The sequence below is a fragment of the Triticum aestivum genome, chromosome 2B (assembly GCF_018294505.1).
Source record: "Triticum aestivum cultivar Chinese Spring chromosome 2B, IWGSC CS RefSeq v2.1, whole genome shotgun sequence".
Taxonomy (NCBI): domain Eukaryota; kingdom Viridiplantae; phylum Streptophyta; class Magnoliopsida; order Poales; family Poaceae; genus Triticum; species Triticum aestivum.
In genome coordinates, this window is record NC_057798.1 from 258,608,923 (window position 1) to 258,632,213 (window position 23,291).

The window sequence follows — 23,291 nt, forward strand, 5'->3', positions numbered from 1 at the left end:
CAATCAAATCAAAACAAGCTAAAAGATATCCCGGGAGACGCGGCCATGCTACCTTCCTATCGTAATCCAAGTTTAAGTCCGGATTAGTTTGTCAGACAGTCGCATGGAGAATTGGCTGCATGCATCTACGAGATGCAGAGGCGGGGATCATCCTTCTTTTATAAAAAAACAGTCGCATGGAGAATCGGCAAGTAAAATTCCTTTCCTTCATTGCCTTGCAGCAAGCAAGGGAGAGCTGGACAGGTCCGCTGTTGTAATCAGAGAGAGATTTCCTTTTGAGCAATGTTAAAATTGCTCTTTTTGAGACGTGAATTCTGTAGGCACAGAGGAGAATGTTCATTAAGCTCGATGTGGATTCGAGTCTGCTGGGATGTAAAAGATTTCGCACTTAAGCGAAATAGTAGAGATGCATATGTTACTCTTTCATCACAGCACAGCTCAGTAGCGAAAGGAAATGCGCAACTAGAGTACCAGGCACACACCACACCAAACAAGGATTCAGACTCCTCGGCTTATTCAGAACATGCTTCAGATTGATTGTAGCTACAATAACTTGGAACACAAGAGGTTACTTCTAATTTCAAAAAGAAAAGCGCACTCTGACAGAAAAAAATTGTAGCTACAATCTGGAGAGCTTACTTCAGATTGTGGTATGTACCAGGTACATACCACAACCGAATGCTGCTACTTCTCCCATCGACAAGTTGGTAACATGTTTCAGAGAAAATACTCTTCTACTTCAGCTGCTCTGGACGCTGCAAGGTTTCCATAGCCAGAGCAAATGGAACACAAGAAAGCCGCGTCGTCGGTTCATCGCCACCCGTGGTTTCGGAATCTGCCACTTCAATTGCAGCAGGACCGCACTTTGTTCTGACTATGTTAGTCATGCAGCAGGGATGTAAGTTTTACAGCGGCAGTGTAGATGGTTCTTCTGTAATGCCGATTCTTGCCTGCTGAGAGCCATTAGGCTTTTTCTTGAGAGCATTCTTCACCTCCTCCTCCCTCTTGTCAACAAAAGAGATTAGCGATTTGATGCTGGTTAGCCTTGCTGGCCGGTTCACGATTGCCGCTTCAAGCTCAACCTGGTTATTATACTTGCTGTACTGAAACAATATTCGCCAGAAGAAAATCAGGAGAGCAATGACACATGCAAGGCCACACACGACAAAGAGGCCCCAGAAGCTTGATAGGCTCAAGGAGTTTGAGCTCATCCCACTATCATCTGACTCACATCCTTTCATCCCACTTAACCATTCATCATGGATCCTTTGGAGGTCGCCGTTCTCTGATAGTGTCAGGATTGCTGTCGACAAGTCGTCCGCAAGAGGGGAATCTCTTGGAAAGGCCTGCAGCAGAATACAGTACAACAATAAGATATTTAGGAGAGAAAAACAACAGTCATTTCACCTTTTTTTTTGAATTGAATGAGTTATCTGATCAAAATTAATTAACTTACAAATCCCCATCCGCTTTTTGTGAAAACCTGACCAACCGTCTTGAATTTACAGTATTTTGACAGGAAGATCTCAACGTATGGTAGCTCATCGATTATTGCTGCAACACCACCATTTCCTGACCCTAGCTCTAGTGCTCTTGCATAATCAGATGGGCTGTTTAGTGGCACCAGACGGGAATCGGCGATATTGAGCTCCTCCACAAGATAATTTCTGGCAAACGATCCAACTTGATAACCAATTGCACTTGAACTAGAGATCAAGCTATCAAGACCTTTTACCCCTGATGATAGCTCTTGGACTGTGAGAAGTGATGTCAAGCTTGCTGTGTAGCTTGAGTTAATAATGAGCACAACAAAGAGCCACACAAGGAGCACAAATCTGCCAAGTGCGCTAGAAGTGTTCTCTCCTGTGTAAACCAACAAAAAATGTGGATATAAGAGTGAACCAAAAGAGTCTTTAATATCTTGACAAGTTTGATCTCAGAACTTACTGTGTGCGAAAAACATGGTTGAAAAGCTAAACCTGAAAGGTGCAGAGCAGACATCATATATCAGATAACAAAAAAGCTTGCACTCTCTGAAAAACAGAAATGTTATGCAATACATATACTAACCAGCATACTGTCATAATTTGTTGCCTTGGGGTTCCGCGGAACTCAGTATTAGTGCGGTGTTCCAGGATCCAAACAACTGTACCCACAAAGAGGAAGAGCAAACCTAGAACACACCACATCTGAAAGGTGAATGGTTTCAGAAAAGCCCAAGCGTTTGATTCAGTCTCCCTTGCTGGAGCTACAATAATGAGACCTGATTCTGTATATGGCTGGGTAAAATCAACAAGTCTTGTTCTATTTGTCACAATAGAGATGTCCCCTATGGCAGCATCAAAGTACTGAGTGGTACCAAAAAAGAAGAACAAAATGAATAAAATCCAGTATAATAAAGATGGTACAATAGTTTTTCAGACTCAATGATATGGAGATGTTACTCACATTTTCGGACACCTTCTGTACAAGGTCACTGTAGCTCGGATTTTTCAGTCCATCTCCAAATAAAACAAAAGTGCATCCCACGGGGTAAGGCAACAAGCTTATTGCAGATTTGAAAACATCAACTGAAAACCCCTTCACCCCATCAGGCCCATCATCTTGCATCACAAACTCATTGTAGCTTGTACGCAGAGGCACTCCAATCCTTAGAAGCTTCCCATGGTACGGAAACACCCAACCACGGGGTTTCTCAGCAGTCTGACCAGGCCAGATAACATCATGGAGCTGTATATCATTGGTTGTAGAGTTCAGTGGTACTGAGTGCAAGTTTTCTGGAGCAGCAACTGAGAGGCCAGAAAAATTTGACCAATACCCAATGGTTCTGAAACCTGTACCACCGATATTCAGGATGTCATAAGCTGGATGGATCAAATTCCTGTCCAAAGTAAATTGTACTTGGCCTGAAACCCCTGTGAAATTTGCCTGCAACACTTTCTCCAGTAATTTATCTCCATTGTTGAGAACTCTGAGAGAATCTAACTGAAGGCTACTTCCTTTTATAGCTTGCAAATTTTGGTTTACAGAAAAAGATATTGCATTCCCTGCACTCAGGAACTGCTCAACTGCATGAGCAACTAACCATACGGAGTCATAAGCATGTGCAGTGTAAGAACTGAAGCTCGAACGGTTTTCTTTCCTAGTCAGATTGTTCAGTTTGGGCAGCAAGGACTGCTGAATGCCAGAGTCAGCAACATGTTGCCGAAGCGTAATAACCCCCTGAGTGTTTTCTGTCGCATCAGAATCAACATGCCCAGATGAATCTATCACTGAAGAAAGCCAGTCTGTTGCTATCCATACATAGCCGCTACTCATCATCCCTAAAGATTTTGCGGCAGAGAAAACTGTCATCCCAGAGTCAGGGTTCACATGGACAACATAGACGCGGGACTCCATTTCATTCACTTGCATCAGCATATCCTGGATTGCAGTCCTTCCAGCACCAGGTGGCAATTTTGCTTTGTAGGCTATCTTGGACATCTTTTTTGCAAGGGCATCACCTAGTGCTGTGATGCCGCCTCTACCATAGTCATCATCAACATAGATGGCGATGACCTCTCTCCATTGATATTGACTGATGATACTAGCTACAGCAGACATTTGGTAGTAATCACTTTGTGTAGCCCTCACAAAGTAAGGGTATTCAAGGGAAGAAAGGGTAGGATCGGAGGCTGCGAAAGAGATAAGTGGGACTTGGAGTTTGTTAACGGCATGAGAAATGATATGAGCAATTGCGGATGATTGTGGACCTAATACAGCGATGACATCCTTGGCCAGAAGCTGCAATGCTGCACATGTAGCATTGTTATCAAACTCTTCCAAGATTTGAGTGAGAGATAAATAAATTATATGTTCACTTATAAGATAGCAAGTATAAGAAAACTAAGGAAAGTTACAATTAGAAAAGGCGATCTACTTCTAGTCCGCATAAGAAAAAAAATACTCAGTAGGACTCAAATCTGCAGTTGCCATGATATCACGGAACTACCTTACATAGCTTTGCAACTTTCCAAGCGAAATTTTCTCTGTACCTGAATTTGATTATGGTGTTGGCTACCAAGATTGAGTTAAAAAGAAGTGCAAAAGAAATACAGCACGTGCAAGGAAAGAAAACCAAGCAATCAGTTAAAGGAGAATGATGTTTAATTCAGGAAATGATGATTGCATGGCAAGCAGATTAAAATGGCAAATTGCTAATTACCATACGACCAGGCTCAAATATCTTCACCATCTGCTACTCATGTCTAGTTACTAAGCGCAGTTAGAAACCTAACTTGTATATCTAGCAGTTCTGTTTGGGTTCGGTTTTGGCTTTATTTTGCTTGCTTCTCTACATAAGTTATGTTTCAGTTTTGGTCGCAGCGAGGCACTTTGCACCTTCTTGGCGGTTTATTCTAATACAAAAAGCATTTTTGTGTGTACCTGAAGAAAAAAATGTGTATACTGTACTAAACTAATATACCGATAATATTCATCAACTTATATCTCATGTCTAGTTATTAGCAGAGTTAAAAACTAACTTGCATAGCATTATTCGTTGATACTAAACTAACTTGCAGATATAGAATGCAGAAAGATTTCTGGAAAAGAAAAACTGATGAAAAATAAAGATGTATGAACCTTCAATAGTTCCAACAAAGCCACTGCAATTGGTGTCCTGCATAAGAAGACTCAGTTTTGTCCCGGGGAGTACGGTTGGATCAGCATTGACATCCGCAACAGCGAGCTCGATAGCCGGCTTCACTGCCCTCCCGATGACCGAATCAAATGTGAAGAGCGCACCGATGCGCACCTCAGCCGGCCTCGGGACGCCGTTGGTGCCATTCTGGCTGTCTGCTATGGCACCACCGGCAATAATGCAGACACAGAGCAGTATGGCAGCAAGGTGAGCAGAGCCCATCTGCCCGAAGCAAGAAAGCACAAGTGGCTTCTTGACCTCCAGAACCAGAAGCTAACACGGACACTTTGTTCTCGATCTAGACGACCTCTGTTTCCACCCAACAGAAGGAATTTAGAGGCCGAGATCGCACCGAGGAACCAGGAGAACAAGCAGAAGAGGAACGCAAGCGATGGGAATGAGTTCCTGCTCTGCCCGTGGCCGCCTACCAGCTGTTCGACGAAATGCTCAGCAGGACGAAATGGCGGCGCAGCTCACCTGCAACCGCAAAGAGGAACGGACCGCGCCATCAGTCGGTTGTCCAACGAGCTAATCGACTTGCTTGCTTGAAGAAAAGACTAGGATTATCGGGCGCTTACCGGCGGAAGCCAAAGAGCTCAGCCGAGAACACCACGGAACCTCGCTTGGTTTCTTGGCCTTGCTGATGATCCCGGGTGGCCGAGGAGGTTTTGGGGGGATATTTGTAGCCCTCTTCCTGGCAAATGAAATGCCTGCCGAGGCCAGGCAGTGGCTGGCACTGTGACGGCGACCGCGGGTGCGAGACGATCGTGGCCTCGTGGGGCATCATAAAGCGGCTTTCTTTGCTGCCCTCGGCAATTGGATTCCTTTCAGCGATAAAGAGAAATGCGAGACACCCGGAAGCTTTTGTGTCGCGGACGTCAGGCTCAGCAAAATTCAGTTTGGACAATCTGACACCGGGTAATATCTTGCTAGGAATATTGTTAAGGGCATGTACAATGCATAGCCTTAAGATGATGCCTCGCATGCCATCTAGGATCGGATATGACGTAAAGTAGATTCGGATAGGGAAGCGGGATCCTCTCCAGGAGGCGGGTGCTTGAAGAGAAAAAGTGTGGTCCGGTGACAAAAGCTGAAAAGGTTGGAGTAAAAAGTAGAGATGCATGTGTACTAGAATCTTTATTTTCTATTTCTTAATGAGGCCCCATACAGATGCAGTGCGCCTCTTGGTCTATGAGTTGTACGCACTCATTTCATACATGGTCTATGCTGCATCGAACGAAGACCTAATCGATATTCATGGCGGTGTGTATGCGGTTGGAGCGGTTGGCTTGAGAGGTTTTTACCCAACATAGATGACAACCTACCCTTTGAAACGGCCCATCACCTGCTTTAACAAAGGCATTGCATCGGTTTTACATGACTCCAACGTTGTTGATATATCAGTCTTTTTATTTATCTTTTGTCAGACTGTTAGTGTTTGGATGTGTGCATCGTACTTATGCAGAGGTCAGAGTGTTGCTCACCATATTTTGTATCCCCTTCAATGCTTGATGTTATATTTTGAGGTAACAAAAACGCTCTTTATTGAAAAACAACGTACTGCACAAAACATTAATTAAGCCCTTTTCTTCTAACCTACGATCGATATCATCCTCCGATCCGTCAATGCTCATCCAAGGAAGGCCAATGACATAGGAAAGCCAATGAACCATTATTCTCGCCACCGGCGCTGCCCTAAACTTCACTGGCGACGAAGAACTAAAAAGCCTCTACATGACACGAACCAGACACACATATCTGATGTGCCCCCACCCTTCCACACCGTAGTGGCCGACGGAGGGTAGCGGGACCCACAATTTGGCACCAACAGGTCGAGGGGAAGTGCCACCGCCTCCAGGCCGCCTTCTGCTCTCAAAACCCTAGTACTCCTTTTCTTTTCTTCCCGACCTCGAAATACAAAAAAGTTAACTCTATTTATTTCCTTGCTCCATGCCACTTTGCCCGATTTGGGTCATGGCGCCGCGACCATGGTGCAGTTCTCCACCTGGAGTTGGTGCAAATGTTGTAGTGTGGCGTGGCCCTGACTGTGCGGCTGGAGGAAGATGGCTCAGGGTTGCGGGCTCTCGGCCGCACAGGAGTTGTAAGATGTGTCGTCTGCTCTAGTTCGTGCGAGTAGTTGGTGGATCGCGTCGTTTTAGCTACGATGTCGAGGAGTTGTGGCGATGGCAAAGTGATCCAACTTGGCGGTGTTGCCCCAATCCGGTGGGCGGGGGTGGAGGTGTGCGATGTTACAAATGAAAGTCCTACGCGTCTTCGGTCGATGTCAGCAGGGACAGCACCCGTGGGTTTTGATCCCCTTCTTGGAGGCGTCATCGAGGTGTGTTGGCATCTGTCGCCCCCTCGCATTTGAGTTTGGCTGTTATCACCGGGCGAGCCTAGGTTTAGTTTCTGAATCGGTGATGGCGGCATCCTCGATGTCGTTCCTCTGCGGGGAGCATCATGTACGGAGACACGACTTGAAGGTCATGTGTTGCGCTCCTTTTTTGTGCTCGTTGTCGTTCCAGGTTGATCTTCAACGGTGCTATGTAGGTCGTAGTTGATGCATCCAAGACGATGCCTTCCTTTAGACCAGCCAATCCCGCCACCTACTTGACGATGTGTTGTCTTCCGAGGCGATGTTGTTGGTCGAGACACGGCTTTGTCTTTCGGTTTAGGGTAGACCCTTGTGTTGTGGTGGCTTGTCTCCAGGCATGCCCCGGTGTGGAGTCTGTACTATATTCGTTATTCGCAGTAATAAGGGTAGTCTTTCATAACTTGTTTCTGCCTTCTATAAGAATATGGTACAGGTAGGCGGACTTTTGAAAAGAGAAAAAAAACCTAGTTAGCACAATCCGGTGCATGAGATATTATAGCAACATTGGTGATGCGCACGGTCTATTTCGTTTGCTGTCACCACATACCAGAGTTTAGTTAATGCAACCTTTCGATTTGTTAGGCTGGCGTCTACTCCCTTGCCAAGCTTAATGATGTGTCACACGATCTTATGCATTATGGGCGCGCTCATCCGCCAAATTTTAAGGCTGTTTGAAACCTGAGTTTACCTCAATCATGCAAAAAGGATGTGCCAAGCATTGTCACACTAGTACCAGTAGCATTCGGTCATGTCATCGTCTCATCAATCACGTGCCATTCGCCATTCTTTCATGTCTTCCTTTTGCAACATGTGATAAAGGCCCCTTACTTAGAGTAGTAGCAATGTACAGGTAGTGCATGTGGATGAATCCCTCGGCTGGCCGGCTTCGTGCCATCCCAGGACGCGGGGGAACAGGTTGAGCAAGCACGTAAGTTTTTTTCTTTATTTGTGCTCAACAATTTGGCTGGAGTCGAAGAATGTTTGTTTATGTTCCACCTGATATATACATACAGAAGAATCTGATCTGATACAAGCTGCTCTCAGTGAGAGAGACCAGTACGTACGTACATCCCTGTTGCAACCGTGTCTCCGTTTTTTACCCGAAACTGTGAGAATTTCTTCTTACAATAATTTTTACATATTTTCCAAAGTTTAAGCATCTAACTTATAAAGGATGAAGGGGTAGGTAGTCACAACGAAGGCATCGAGCGCACGGTACCACGCGAGGGAAAAAGGCCCACCGCACCGTGCCCGCGCGTGGGGTTGCAGCGCACCACGCGAAGGAAAAAACCACCGCGCTCGACGTGCAGGCCCCGCACCCGTCCGCTTTCTCCTCCAGCGAATCGAGCGGGCAGCGAGCGACAGCAAAAGGAACGCTCCCCACGCGCATGAACCCTAGCCGCCGCTCTCCTCTCCCATGACCCGCAACCACCACCGCTCCTCTCTCCTCTGCCTCGACTCCCAACCATCCAACCCAAACTCCGGCGGCCTCCTATCCCTCCAGCGCCGCCGCTCCAGCCACACCTTCCTTCCTCTCCAAAGGAAGGGAAGGGAAGTGAAGGGGAGGGGAGGCCCCAGATCGAGCGGAGCGACGCCCAGATCCGCAGCGGCACCGGCACCAGCGCGCCGTCGTCCACCTGGTCCTCGAGGAAGGCCATGGATGGGGGCAGAACCCTAGCCCCACACCCATCCATCACGGCGGTGGCCTTCTCTCGGTGGGGTGGGGAGCGAAGTTTTCTGATGTGGTGGCCCTCGACGCCTGCGACGGGCTGCAGCACCTTGGCTTCAAAGGTACACACGCCCTCCATCCTCCTCCCCTCCCCTCCCCTCCCCTCTTCTTCTTCTGGATGACCCCTGCGGTTGGGTGGTTTTTGCAGGTAGGCCATCACAATGGAAACAGAAGGATGAGCACCATGGCGGGCGTGCAGGTGCAGGCCATCGCCATCGCCAAGTCCCCTAGATTGACAAGCGGACGGCCGGATCCAAGACCAAGCACCCCGGTGGGCTTCCTGCTCAGGCTCCTCAACGCCACGACGGCTGCGGGATCCACGACCATGGCTGCACGAGCGCCCAGATGCAGGGCGGTTCCGAACCCAAAGCGCAGTTTGCAGGCAGTACGAGGGCAGTTCATGAATATACTTGTGCGCTTTTACTCTCAGGCAAATCACTAATCATTCAAAAGGCTTATTAGTGTTGATTTTGGAAAGTTATTGGGATACACAAGAACTAGCAATACCACATAAAAAAGAGTGTGGAATTGGACATTTTTAAATCTGGATAGTTGTTGTAGTGCCTGATTATGCCAACAAGAAGAAAAAAATAGCAGAATAATTGTTTGTAGGGATACTTAGATCTTTCTGCTATCATGGTTATCAAAATAGGATTTTTTTAATGTACACTATATAGTACAAAAGGTTGTTTATCATATACTGCAAATCATTAGTTTTACGCCAGTCTATTACATCAGTCTTATCTTGATTGATAGGAATTCAACATATTGAACCTTCAAGATGGCTTGAAATGGGCCTGGACAATGTTTTGTTGACCAGCAAGGTTATGTTTCCTCTGATTGGCTTGCTTGATTAGGTCTTTGTACATATTCCATGAACTCCTGCGTTTGTGCCGTCAGGTTGGCTGTCTATAATTTTTGGGGTTCGCCTGACATACGGTCGTCATCGCCTTGCCGTGGCTCCACCAAGCGATCTTTCCTCGCCAATGCAGTCAGCTGGGCGATACTGATGGATTGATTTGAATTTGGATGATTCTATTGGTTAGAAGGATGCCCCCCCCCCCCCCCCCCCCCACAATGATATGTTTACCTATATTTTCATTTGTGAAGATTGATGATTTGCAATAATCAGTAGAATTCGTCATGTTGCTTTATTTGTTCTGTTTCACTGTGAAAACAGAGTCGGTGTGCAACAATGCAAATCAGATTCATCATCTACAAGAGTCGGTGTCCAACCATGTCCTCCTATAGAGCTCATGTTCCTATGCTTGCGTAGAAGATTATGATATGGAAGTACTCTTGACTTTCCATGGTAGTTTCTTTTTTGCCCAGTTTGCTTTGTTCAATTGCATATACTGTAACTAAGAACGAGGCAGCATATGCAGATTTTGGTACTGGATTATTGGTCACACATATGAGAGTTGTGAACCGGGGACGATCATGTATTTCATAAGCGAGCAAGGTAAATTATTTTTTATCCATTTGAAGAAACAGAGCTCTACCCGTTGCATTATATTTGCATGCCTAGAGGCAATACTTTCTTTTCTTTGTCACGGCCCTTTCCATCCACCGTACTGTAGAATGCCTGCATACAGAGGCAATTAAAGTGGTAGATTTTGGCCAGTTCTGAACGGCAATGCACCATAGTATTTCTAACGTTCTATTCATGTCATTCTGTACCGTTCTGAACTCATATTTTGTTGCTCCTAGAAGATAATAAAGTGTCCATATCGTTAATCATATAAATGGTATTTCAGGCACAAGCAGAGTTCTGCATGAGAAATATCAAATATCCATTTATTATAGGAAATGTTACCTTTTCTAACATAGCATATAATTATAGAATTGACATAAGATTGTTATGCTTTTGCTTAAGGTTTTTCCGTACCTATGGTATACATATTGTTTTCTGCTTAATGATATTCCATATCAATACTAGCACAAAAGTAATACATTGATGTCATATACCTGGATGCATGGTTTTGTCATTATTTTACCGTCAACTTCAATTGATAGCTACGAGAAATATTTCATCACGGAGTCGCTTGGTTCTTCTGCTGACAAAGACTTCTACATGAAAGACCAAGAAGAACATGTTTCTAGAGATATCTTGATATCTTTGCATTTTCTCTACCAACTGTCAGTTTAGATACTTCATTTACCCGCAAAAAAAGTTTAGATACTTCATTAAGTAGAATTCTTAATTAGTAATCTATTTATTCGTTTCGACTGACCGCACAACAGATATAGGAATAACAAACAAAAATATTGTAACGCTACCATGCTATTTAGCACTATATGTTTCAATAGATATCCATTCAGTACATTGTTATTTGATTTTTCCAGTTAGATAAATCTTTTGAGATGTTACATAGATTTTAATAATTACAGTCTTTAGCAAAAAAAAATTGAATGATGTTTGTTTTAATGTGTAGCACAACTGATCATGAGGAAGTTGGCAGCTTTGACTTCTTTATATAATCGCCTCTACCAACTGTTGCCTTTTGTTTTCAAGCACTATATGATATTTGTTAGTTTTCTACATTTTTAATAGCTTATTTTTCCGCTGCAACGCGCAGGGTCCTGGGTACCTGCATGATTAAGGAAGAAATTGGTTATTACTAAATGTGCTATTGCATATCAAAGGTGAGCTCATCCTGTTTTCTTTCTTCAATCTCTGTCGAAGATTTATCTCCATTTTCCTTGCATTTGTCATGCTAATTCTTTGTGTAGATGTGCTAGCTAGCTTACAATTCGTATCATCATTTTTGTCGTTGAGTAGAACTCAACTGGGGATTTGCTCTTTGCATCTGAACTGTGTGTCCTATGATGTGCTTTACTCTATTGAGTTATTGCCCTGAATTAATGAAAGGACATCTGGAGATAAAATTATTGATTGGTAGGCCCTCGGTTTATTTAACTATTCTATATTTTTAGAGACTGCAATCCAAATCATATGTTATTTCTTCTTTGGGATGAAATAGATCATACGTGTGGCATCGACCAAAACCATAGTCTGATCTTACAAGGCCTTATTGATTGTTGATTCTACTTTCATGGTCTGGTCTATCCGAGGTGCAACCAAGATCAGGCAAGAGGACAATGTCTATGTTGTTTCGATAGAATATCCTACTGACTGAAGCTCAAAGCCTGAAGTCCCTAGCCCAGTGTTAAAAAGTTCAGTCAATCCGTAGCTATAGCTGGAATCACATAGAGCAGTGGCTACTCCGGAAACTCTTGTTCTGATCACTTCCAGGTAATTGGTTAGGATTCATATGGTCTCTTCCAAGCTATGACGGATGGTATACTGCATACTGATGAGGATAGATGATTTATTTTGACGTACTATTTTAGATAGTGATACTGAACTGTTATTCTACGGATAGGTTTTTTTTTTTGCATTTTTCCTCTGCTAGGATATATATTAATGGATAAACAGTGTGTACATGTTAACCTTTTGTCCGCGATGGCCGTATTAGCATGCCTAGCTACCAAGTATAAATAGCATGTGCGTCACTCAGAAATAGAGCATCCCGGTGGAATATGGATGGTGTAAGAATTTGGAAATTTCTCTCATTTTTGATTGAATCTCTCAGAAAAATAAATGCTGATGTGTGCTGATACATTGCTAAACATATATGATATGAACTCACTTCTCTTTATTGATTGTTGGTTTACTTTCTTGCCCTGCAATGGCTCTCCTTGGAATGTTGTTCCATGCTTAAATGCGCACAATCCAGAAAGTGCGTGTATCCAGAAATCAAACATCTCTTGTGTGTTATCTTCTCATAAAATTTGTGTTGTCCCAATAAGAATAAGGGAGGTGGGGGGCCGGCCGTCTCTGTGCCTCCTCGACGCCGAGCTGCGGCTGCCCCATGCTCTTCCTCTCTCTCTCTCTCGGAAACGAGGCAGCCACCTAGAAACCATTGTTTTTCCAGCAACTATGTGGTTCATATGTTGATATGATTGTTCATATGTTGATATGATTGTTTGCTGGTAGGAGAACCAGGAGGGAGTGCAATATCCTTATTAGTTATACTCAGGGATGCAAAATCTTCACCTGATGATTCCACCCCTTTTTACATGACACTAGCTGCTGCACAGTCAAAAGTGTCTCGCAGATGCTCTTTATGACACCAACTGACAGATTAATGAGTGCACTCATAGAGAACATAACAAGGTATTTTAGGAAGTGCTTGGACCAGGTTCAAATTTTTGATAGTCCTCGGCACGCTTTTTTACAGTGTTGGTTTCAAGTTTTTTTCGGCACAGCTAGACTTTCTGAAATAATGCCTTGAACTACACATGTTCTATACAAAGCTTGTTTAGTTCTCTAAAAGCTGCACATGTCACATACAGTTTGCGAGAACATGTGCAGATTTGTGAGAACTAAAAAAACTTTTTCCAGAACATATCCATTGATAGTAAGATTGTTTGTCATAATGAAAGGAGACAATGCGTTTGATATAGCTTGTCATGAGATAATGAAACAATAGTGTTTATTTGGTCACCAGCAAGATGATGATGTGAAGAATGACTATTTGCGTCTTTCAGAGTTTCTACCATCAAATAGTTTCCCATAACAGAATATTTGCTAATATTGGTAGCTAACAATTGAGATACTTATGCTTGTTGATGCCTTCCCTTTTTGTAGTAACATCCATGTGTCCAGCATATGTAGAATATTAGAATTTTATTGGCTGTTTATTGTAGTTTGTTCTCAGGGTTTGGAAAATTCTTTAGCTATATTCCTTGTCTCAAGCGAGCATGAGCAATATCTTCTTTATGCCGCATGCCGCCAAGTTTCTCTATTTTAAATGGTTGTGTCTTTCCGCTTCTAAAAAGGGATATATATTTTATTAATCTGACTATAATTTGTGGTAGGTACATATTGAAGGATGTTCTGAGGCTAGCACCTGGTTTAGAAGTTTTGCAATTCACAGCAATACCTCATAATTTTGATTTGATGTCCAGAATGTCAATTGAAGAATGAGCCTACAAACTACATTGTAGTTTGTAATATATCCTTATATATGGTGCTTGTGTTTTTTTTTCAATTATAAGTTTACATTTATGGGTATTACAAAGTCCCCCTTTCTTTTTCCACAAGGGGCAGTAGCTGTGCCATTCGATTCGAAGGACAAAGAGTTGATCACAACGGGGTAGCATTCAGGATATATACACAAGAGTATAGAACCAAATTATATGATGTAATTGACCACTATTTCTATTAACTTTTCTTGTACACAATGTTACAAGTTCATGTATTAGGTACATTTTATTGTTTACTCTCTTTTTTAATGCAAGTTTACAGCTACTCGGAGTTCCTAATTGCAGATTCAATTATCTTGACCCACCAATGATCTAATTTGTGGCATCATTACCTTAAGAAAATATTTGCATTTAATTTCCTTTATATATAGGGGTATAAGTTCTTATCAAATGTACTCAAATATACGGTTATTGAAAAAATGCTAATATTTTCCACATGAACATGATTTTAAACAGGTCTTTGCGCCATTTGGCGCAACTGGTCATCTAGTACAACCAAAAGAGAAGAAGCTAGTCTAATCAAAGCTACAAAAGAACGAAGGCCAAAACTAAGCTATGCTGCCAAAGAGGGGGAAAACTAAACTAAGCTAGCTAACAAGGAAAATCAAACACAATAAGGCTGTTTTGTGATTTCCCTTGTCACATGCTAATCCACGGGGGAGTTTCTCAACGGCATTTGGCACTTCGGGGACTGAGCTGGGCTCCATGGTTGTCGTATAGACGAGAACAAAGTACTTGCATAAAAAGACATTATGGCCTTGTTTGTTTCAGTTTTGATCTGATTCGAATCACCTAGAAATTCAATTTAGTGGCAAAGCTGATTCGCAGTTATATAAGATCATGTTTGTTTCAGCTTTGATTGAATTCGAATCACCTATAGATCGCTTTAGTGGTAAAGCTGAGTCACATAATCAGCTTGGCAACCAAAGTACAATTTAAGGTGCTTCAACAAAATCACAAAAAATGACCCAAATCTAAATTCAGCTTCACTGTCAAAGCTGATTTGAAATAGATGTTTGTTTTAGATTTAAGATTCAATTTCACTCACAAAGCTAGCTTCATTGATAGAGTTGATTCGAAATAATTATTTGTTTCAGATTGCAGATTCAGCTTCACTGACAAAGTTGAATCTGATTACTGAAGCTCAAACCAACAGAGCCATAGTCCTCAATGGCCGGCAGTCGGGTTGGGTTTGACCAGGTAGAGCTCTATGAAACCCATGCCTGAATACAAAATGGGCAAAGGACCAGACCCACAACCCTACCCATGGGTCTTGAGTCAGACCCATGCCCAAACCCATCAGACAACCCGACCCATTAGGGCACCCATCGGGTTTGAAATAAATATTTATTTTTACTGTCACATGACACAGATGACTGCCCTGCTTGAGGAACGAATCCTGCTCAAACCCACAAGTTTCTGTCCTTGCAAGTTACAAATAAACAAGCGGCCAACAGATGCCTTTTATAGACTCCGCGACGTCTCTATTCCCATGGCCAACCGAGGTGGTACTAAACTTTACCAGGTGCCTGAACCGGCGATGTGTGTTGTATGGGCCGAACATTATCGGGCCTTCATTCTTGAAATGTGAAAGAACCAAAGGCTTAGAGATAAATAGTAATATAGTTGTGCGTTGTTGGGCTTCCTACATTTTTGCCTTGTGGCCTTTAAAGACCTGTACATTACGTACATGACTGGGTCATTTGTTTATGAGGTTTGGGGCTCTATTTTTATCTTTACCTCTTTACCTACTACTAGTAGCCTTGCACGTGCACGCACGTCTCTACAAGACACATCTTATGACTCAGATGAGAAAGTACATGCTATAGACATATAGTGTGTCACTCTTAGTTTGGTTTATCTGTGACCATGGGCGCCCCTAGCAGCAAGGAAAACACCGCATTCGATTTCCATTACTGAACGAACAAAATAAGTTCATTCGGTTTTTGAACAACTTTTCTCATAGCTCCTCTGCACCTAGCAAATTTATTTGACCTAAAATGCAATACAGACACATGAAACCTCATTCAATCTATTCAGAAATATCAATTTACAATTTATTTTCAAATAAATTGTGCCTCAGCTCATGTGAAAAGTGAAATATATATAGAAATATAACTTCAAAGATTATAGTGATAATATAAAAAGTACACCAGACAACTTTTTAAAATACATAATTATACACAGGTAAAATAATATCATTCCTTTTGGGAAGGTGCCCTTCATGCCCTCCTTCCACCCCGACTTCACATCGGTCGTCGGGATCTCCTCCATCAGGATCATCTGTATGCAGTCGCCATGAGCAAGTAGCAATCAGTGTTTATCACAGCACACAAAATCAGTTTATTGTTATACTGAAGACATGCACCAAAACTGACACTTAATAATTCAGAATGAATGTGCAGGATATCAATAATACAACTGAATCGTCACACCGAACCAAAAAGAAAATTGCATTTCCTAGGTTTAATCTGGACCAGTTAACACATGCTCGAATAATCAAGAATGTACTGCCTCTGTAACCAGCAAATAACAAATTATCACATCTGTACAAGGGAAAGGACACTCCCTACTGAATTCGCCACCGTCCACCTCATCAAGATGTTAAGTGTGTGCGGGTGTACAGTCTTGTGACGCCCGAATAATTAGGCTACAATAATCCCGCGTTAACGATGCCACGTCACCTCGGTTACTGTTGATAAACTCGAGTTAGTTCAAAAATGATTCAAATTAAAATTTAAAATATAGGCAAACAATAAAATTTTCAAATATCAAAACTAAAATGTTTGGGCTGTGTCAAATAAATCGTAAGTAATTATGGTGGAGAAACCAAACTTTGATAAAATGTTTAAAGGCTCTAAAATGATTAAAACAGTAGTGAAAACAATTAAACAAATGCCCAGTGAATTTATAAAATGCTAAAACTATTTTATTATGGGTTAAGAATTAATCTTACAGTAGTTTGATGATAAATACAAATTTGGGCACTAGTGGTAATTTTTATAAAACTAAAAGTAAAAGAAACTAGAAATAAAATAAAAAAAGAAAATAAATAAAAAGAAAAGGTCTAAACAAAAACAAAACAACAAAGAAAGAAAAGGAAGAAAGACCCCCCCCCCTGCTGGGCCAAGTGGCCCAGCTGGCCTCCACCGGCCCAGCCGGCCGGCCCACTCCCTCCCCTTAACCCCCGAAACCCTAACGGCCACCACCCCCACTCCCCACTCGCTCTCTCCCACCCCCTCGCGCTGGATCTGGATCGGGAGGAGCCCGATCCCCTTCTCCCTCGCTCGGCGCCCGACGCCGTCGCCCGTTGCCGCCTGGAGACCACGCCGCCCCGGACCGCGTCGCCGGACTGCCTCCTCGACGCCGTCGTCTCCGCCCTCCTCCTCAATCCCCCCTGCCTAGACCCTACGCGTCCACCCCCGTGAGCACCTCTCCTCCTCCTCCCTGCTCACCCGCGCTCCGGGAAGCCTCCCCTCCTCTCTGTCCCGCACTTGGTCGCGCCCGATGCGTGCTCGTCGCGACCGCGCTCCCCGCTGCCCCCCCCCCCCCGCGCCGTCTGCCTCGCGCCGACGTCCCCCTGCGCCCAGGTGCGCGCCCGCGCCTCCCTGCTCGCCCGCCGCACCGCTCGTGCGTGCCCCTGCGCATGCGCGCCCGAGCCCCGCCTCGCTCTGCCGAGGCGCTGCTCGCTCGCGTTGCGCCGCCCGCGCGTTGCCCTACTCCTCGATGTGAGCACGCGCCCCTCCTCTCTCTCCCTCGCCCGCGACCACGCGAGCCCCGCCGTGGCCGCGCGCGCCGAACCCCCCTGTTGCTCCTCCCCGTGGTCGCTCGTGCTCACCACCGCCACTCCCGCCGAGCACCGCCGCTCCCCACGGCCCTACTCGCCTGCCCGCGCGCGCCCGCCGTGGCCGCGTCCGGCCACTACACTCCGCCCCGCCTCTGTAGTCCCGTCGCCGCCGTCGGCCGGACCCTGCTCCGGCAATGGCCTCGCCATGGCCACTGACCTCCCCTGCAACGGTGCCCTGCCGGGTCCGCCCGTACTGGGCGTGCGCCCGCTCGGGCGCGTCCGACGCCCCCGCCCGCTATCGGTGCCCGTTGGCCCGACCTGCTAGGGCCTCTGTGCCACTGACGAGAGGGGCCCAACGAATATAACGTTTTAACAGAAAATGTAAAAGAAAATAATAATAATAAGATTAATTAATTAATTAATTAATTAAGGAATTAATTAAGTTAATTAATTATAATTAGGTTAACCTAATCACTAATTAACCTAATTAACTGTTAGTTAACTAAAACAGTGTATGACATGCGGGACCCACATGTCAGGTTGACCAAGTCAACCCTGTTGACTGCTGACGTCAGCATGACATCATGCTGACGTCATAAATTCATTTTTCGAATTAATTAATTAATTAATTAAATTCCAGAAATTAATAAAATCTTTAGAAAATCATATCTTTTAATCCGTAACTCGGATTAAAATATTTTCAACATGGAAGTTGCTCAGAACGACGAGACGAATCCGGATACGCGGTCCGTTCGTCCGCCACACACCCCTAACCTATCGAACCCGCAACTTTCCCCCTCCGGCTCCTCTGCCCGAAAACACGAAACACCGGGAATACTTTCCCGGGGGTTTTCCCCCCCTTCACCGGTATCACCTACTACCGCGTTAGGGCACACCGAACACCGCGTATTGCCTTGATATATTTTGTGGTGGTTTGTTTGCTCTATATTCATTATTTCTTCCCCCTCTTCTCTCCGGTAGACTACGAGACCGACGCTGCTGCTGACCAGTTCGACTACGGAGTTGACGACCCCTCTCTCTTGCCAGAGCAACCAGGCAAGCCCCCCCTTTGATCACCAGATATCGCCTACTCTTCTCTATACTGCTTGCATTAGAGTAGTGTAGCATGTTACTGCTTTCCGTTAATCCTATTCTGATGCATAGCCTGTCATTGCTGCTACAGTCATTGATACCTTACCCGCAATCCTAAATGCTTAGTATAGGATGCTAGTGTTCCATCAGTGGCCCTACACTCTTGTCCGTCTGCCATGCTATACTACTGGGCTGTGATCACTTCGGGAGGTGATCACGGGCATATACTATATATTTTACACTGTTACATTACCTGTGATACTGTTCGGAGTTGGGGGCTGAAAGGACAGGTGGCTCCACCCCGGTAGAGGTGGGCCTGGGTTCCCGACGGCCCCCGACTGTTACTTGGTGGCGGAGCGACAGGGCAGGTTGAGACCACCTAGGAGACAGGTGGGCCTGGTCCTGTTCGGCGTTCGCGGATACTTAACACGCTTAACGAGATCTTGGTATTTGATCTGAGTCTGGCTACGAGCCTATACGCACTAACCATCTACGTGGGAGTAGTTATGGGTATCCCGGCGTCGTGGTATCAGCCGAAGCACTTCAGACGTCAGCGACGGAGCGACGCGCGCCGGATTGGAACGTAAGCCTGCTCTTGTATTAAGGGGGCTAGTTCTGCTTCCGGCCGCCCTCGCAACGTGCAGGTGTGCTATGGGCGATGGGCCCAGACCCCTGTGCGCTTAGGTTTAGACCGGCGTGCTGGCCTCTCTGTTTTGCCTAGGTGGGGCTGCGACGTGTTGATCTTCCGAGGCCGGGCATGACCCAGGAAAGTGTGTCCGGCCAAATGGGATCGAGCGTGTTGGGCTATGTGGTGCACCCCTGCAGGGAAGTTAATCTATTCGAATAGCCGTGATCTTCGGTAACAGGACGACTTGGAGTTGTACCTTGACCTTATGACAACTAGAACCGGATACTTAATAAAACACACCCTTCCAAGTTCCACAGACAACCCGGTGATCGCTTTTCCGCAGGGCGACGAGGAGAGGATTGCCGGGTAGGATTATGCTATGCGATGCCACTGGAGATGCTACTTGGAGATGCTACTTGGAGATGCCACTTGGAGGACTTCAATCTACTCTCTTCTACATGCTGCAAGACGGAGGCTGCCAGAAGCGTAGTCTTCGACAGGATTAGCTATCCCTCTCTTATTCTGGCATTCTGCAGTTCAGTCCACCGATATGGCTCTTTACACATATACCCATGCATATGTAGTGTAGCTCCTTGCTTGCGAGTACTTTGGATGAGTACTCACGGTTGCTTTCTCCCCCCCCCCCTTTTCCCCCTTTCCTTTCTTTCTGGTTGTCGCAACCAGATGCTGGAGTCCAGGAGCCAGACGCCACCGTCGACGACGACTACTACACTGGAGGTGCCTACTACTACGTGCAGCCCGTTGACGACGATCAAGAGTAGTTAGGAGGATCCCAGGCAGGAGGCCTGCGCCTCTTTCGATCTGTATCCCAGTTTGTGCTAGCCTTCTTAAGGCAAACTTGTTTAACTTATGTCTGTACTCAGATATTGTTGCTTCCGCTGACTCGTCTATGATCGAGCACTTGTATTCGAGCCCTCGAGGCCCCTGGCTTGTATTATGATGCTTGTATGACTTATTTTATTTGTAGAGTTGTGTTGTGATATCTTCCCGTGAGTCCCTGATCTTGATCGTACACATTTGCGTGCATGATTAGTGTACGATTGAATCGGGGGCGTCACAAGTCTGGGAGGTAATCGAACCACCATCTCGTTTTGCTCACAAATCCAAAAGTGTATACAAAGTTTAGAACCACACTGATCCCGTGATCTGGCTATAGGAAATGAAGGGTAGCAAAAACTCGATTGCAAGAGCAAGATCTGACATGCCTGGTCCAATAAAAAGGGATCAAAGTGTTCACCTACAGGAGAAAAAGCCCCCCACCGCACCTCCTCTGAATCCCAACCGGTACCTCATGGAAAAAAACACCCAAACAAAACAAGCAACACATTGCCCCCACGATTGATGTGCCTAGAGTAGAAAAATACGATAGAGTAGAGCGCGGTTGTAATCACCGGAGGTGGAGGGTCTCCGTCGACGGAGAAGTACGCCGCGATAGACCATCTGATGCCTGCTCCTCAAATCATTGGCCAGAGATCAAAATAATATATGTGTGTCCTAATTCCTAAATGGGCGTTGAAGGCCTACAATGATCAGAGGACCAGTCCTCTTCTTATGGTTCTATCTACAGGGATCCCAGTGTGTTGACAGAATCAACATGCATGTGGCCTCAAAACAGAAAGAATCATTGATTTGATAGGTAATACTTCAGATCTAGCCAACATCAGGATAAATCATGGCAACATTCTGTATGGACAGGTTTGATAGCGATTCAAAACGTACCCAATATGCATGACCTTTGGCCTGCGATCCAAACGCACCAAACGCCCGAGCTCCCCATCTCCAAGCCGCTGCCGCCGCCCCATATATAGGCTTGCGTCGACGCCATGCGCCGCCTGTCGCCGGAGACCGTCGCAACCGGAGGTTCACAGTCAAGGCCGCCACGCCCCTGCCCTTCCTCCTCTCCATTCCTTCTGTTCTTCTATATCTCCTCCTCACCTTCAAATCTCTCTCTCACTGGAACTGCAGCAGGACATGGAGAAGCTTAGCCGCCGCCGCCGCCATCCATCCGACTCGTCGGATCCTCCTGTCGTACAGACACCATTTAATGGCAACCGAGTCTGCATATAACCCTGCATCATTTACTACCTCAGCTATGCTCTATTATAATAGTTGATTACATTGATTAAACCCCCAAGAGTGTATATGAAATGTGCATGGCTTACAAAATTTATACATACGCTATAGCCCATTCCCGGAGTTGCAATCATTAGGTTGAGAAGGAACAAAACCAAATGAGGTGCCTGGTGCATAATTTTCTAGCTGAGAGCCAATCAGTATGGCATCTACGGCTATGTTAGGAGGTACAATATGCAGTTTTATGTATGATTTGGACGTACCATTTGCAGTGGTGCTGAAGCTTTTCTGGCAGATTTGACAATTAGCCTCACCAGTCAGGTTTTTCATATCACTGAAGAAAAAAGAAGGCCAGACACAATGTTGAATGGATAGATAGCCATCCAGCATCAACGAACTAACAGGAATAATATATGAAGATGGTACTAGCATCAGGCATTCAACGCTGCTCCCATGATAGCAGAATGGGCAGGAAAATGCCATATCAACCTTGTCCATCCGTTGCTCCCGTGATTGCAGAATGGGCAGGAAAAGGCCATATCGAGCTTGTCCATCCGCTTCCTAGTGGGTGGCTTAGCGGACACCTTCCCTTTCCCCATGGTTCAACTTCTCTTCTTTCTTTCAAACCCTACGAAGAGCAGGGGTTAGAATCTACCTATCAAATGATGAGAAGATATTTAACACACCACTGGAGTTGCTAGCCGCAAAGAATTCAATACTTTATACAGTATCTTCTAAGCAAATACTGAAATTCGTAAAAGGCACCAAGCTATGACGCATCATTCTTTGTAAATACCTATATCTGTTTGACATCGGGTTGTGTTTTTTCCTTCCTTGGATTAACGGAGCAATGTATCGGGGTGGAGCGTGGAACGTTTGGTTCGGCAGAGTTTTCGTCCGCTTGGGCAAATTGCTAAACGCAATTCTGGCTGAGGGTTAGTACAATCTTAATGGTTAGATTAAACTAAGTGGCTCTGATCATGCGGTTGTAATCGGTTCTTGTTTTTGTGTGTACGTTAGACTGGGTGTATTTAGTGATGAATATGTTTGCTTGTTTAATAGTAGTAGAGATGGAGAATAAAGCAGTCATCGCTTCTGGTCATCCGTCATTAAAACTACCCTTCAAGTTGATTAAAATTACCCACCAATGCCACCCGTAAGTGGAAAAACGATTCGACTGTTGGGACCAAAAATCGACGCCTTCTTCGTTGCTTTATAGGGGCGCGATGCAAAGAGGCCACAGAACGATGAGCATCAGAGTGGTTGGAAGATTGCTCTTTTAGCGACCAGACCAGGTTCGATCCCCAACATTCACAATTTTTTATCTTTCTTTTCTCACCCATGTCCTACTCATGTATGCGTTCATGGGCCGGCCCATGTGCGGGGCTTCACTCCCCTGTTTTTTTTTTCATTTTACTATTTTGTCTTTTCTTTTCTCATTCTGTTTTCTTTCTTCTTTCTTCTTTAAATAAAACTGGATTTTAATATTCTAAAGGTTGCGAGTTTTCAAAAAAATAAGTTTGATAAAAAACATAAAATATATGTGAATTCAAAAATGTTTAGAAAATCATAAAAAGTTTGCAGATTTAAAAAATGTTGGTGGTTTTGCAAAACTGTTCGCAGAATTATAAAAAACAAATCACAATTTGTAAAAAATGGTTGGGAAATAAAATCATGTTCATGATTTTGAAAAAATGATCGTGTATTCAAAACATATTCGGGAATCTGAAAAAAATGTCCATGAGATTTTAGAAAATGTTCACAATAATAATAGTAAATATTTATTTTTTTAATTTTGTTCCCCAATTTAAAAAAAATCATCAATTCAAAAAATTGAGTCAAAAAATGTGAATG

The 23,291-nt window shown here is 44.5% G+C and overlaps 1 protein-coding gene and 1 long non-coding RNA gene across 4 annotated transcripts; one reads left to right on the forward strand and one right to left on the reverse strand.

Annotated features, from left to right (window-relative positions):
• Nucleotides 1-512: 512 nt before the first annotated feature.
• LOC123044659 (glutamate receptor 3.4) lies at nt 513-5,491 on the reverse strand. 2 transcript variants are annotated; one of them, XM_044467472.1, is made up of 7 exons: nt 5,260-5,491; nt 4,624-5,158; nt 2,449-3,791; nt 2,071-2,348; nt 1,948-1,979; nt 1,457-1,863; nt 513-1,346 (listed from the first exon to the last, which is right to left on the reverse strand). In XM_044467472.1, the coding sequence occupies exons 2-7, from the start codon at nt 4,901-4,903 to the stop codon at nt 906-908; spliced, it is 2,781 nt and encodes a 926-aa protein (XP_044323407.1). In that variant the 5' UTR covers nt 4,904-5,158; nt 5,260-5,491; the 3' UTR covers nt 513-905. The 2 variants fall into 2 exon arrangements, with proteins under 2 accessions (XP_044323407.1, XP_044323408.1); XM_044467473.1 differs by lacking the exon at nt 5,260-5,491 and having other exon boundaries at nt 2,449-3,783; nt 4,624-4,877.
• A 2,877-nt stretch (nt 5,492-8,368) lies between these two features.
• On the forward strand, nt 8,369-14,101 carry LOC123044660 (uncharacterized). 2 transcript variants are annotated; one of them, XR_006420231.1, is made up of 7 exons: nt 8,370-8,846; nt 8,933-9,196; nt 9,541-9,825; nt 9,965-10,096; nt 10,170-10,246; nt 11,364-11,430; nt 13,669-14,101. It is a non-coding gene; the product is annotated as an uncharacterized lncRNA (long non-coding RNA). The 2 variants fall into 2 exon arrangements; XR_006420230.1 differs by having other exon boundaries at nt 8,369-8,846; nt 8,933-9,825.
• Nucleotides 14,102-23,291: the final 9,190 nt, after the last annotated feature.

Excerpts from the sequence above, each read along its gene's own strand:
- LOC123044659 (XM_044467472.1), bottom strand. The coding sequence starts at position 4,903 with ATGGGCTCTGCTCACCTTGCTGCCATACTGCTCTGTGTCTGCATTATT. Across the intron at positions 3,792-4,623 it reads CTTTGTTGGAACTATTGAAG|CATTGCAGCTTCTGGCCAAG; the intron begins GTTCATACATCT and ends CTACATGTGCAG. Across the intron at positions 1,347-1,456 it reads CAAAAAGCGGATGGGGATTT|GCCTTTCCAAGAGATTCCCC; the intron begins GTAAGTTAATTA and ends ATTCTGCTGCAG.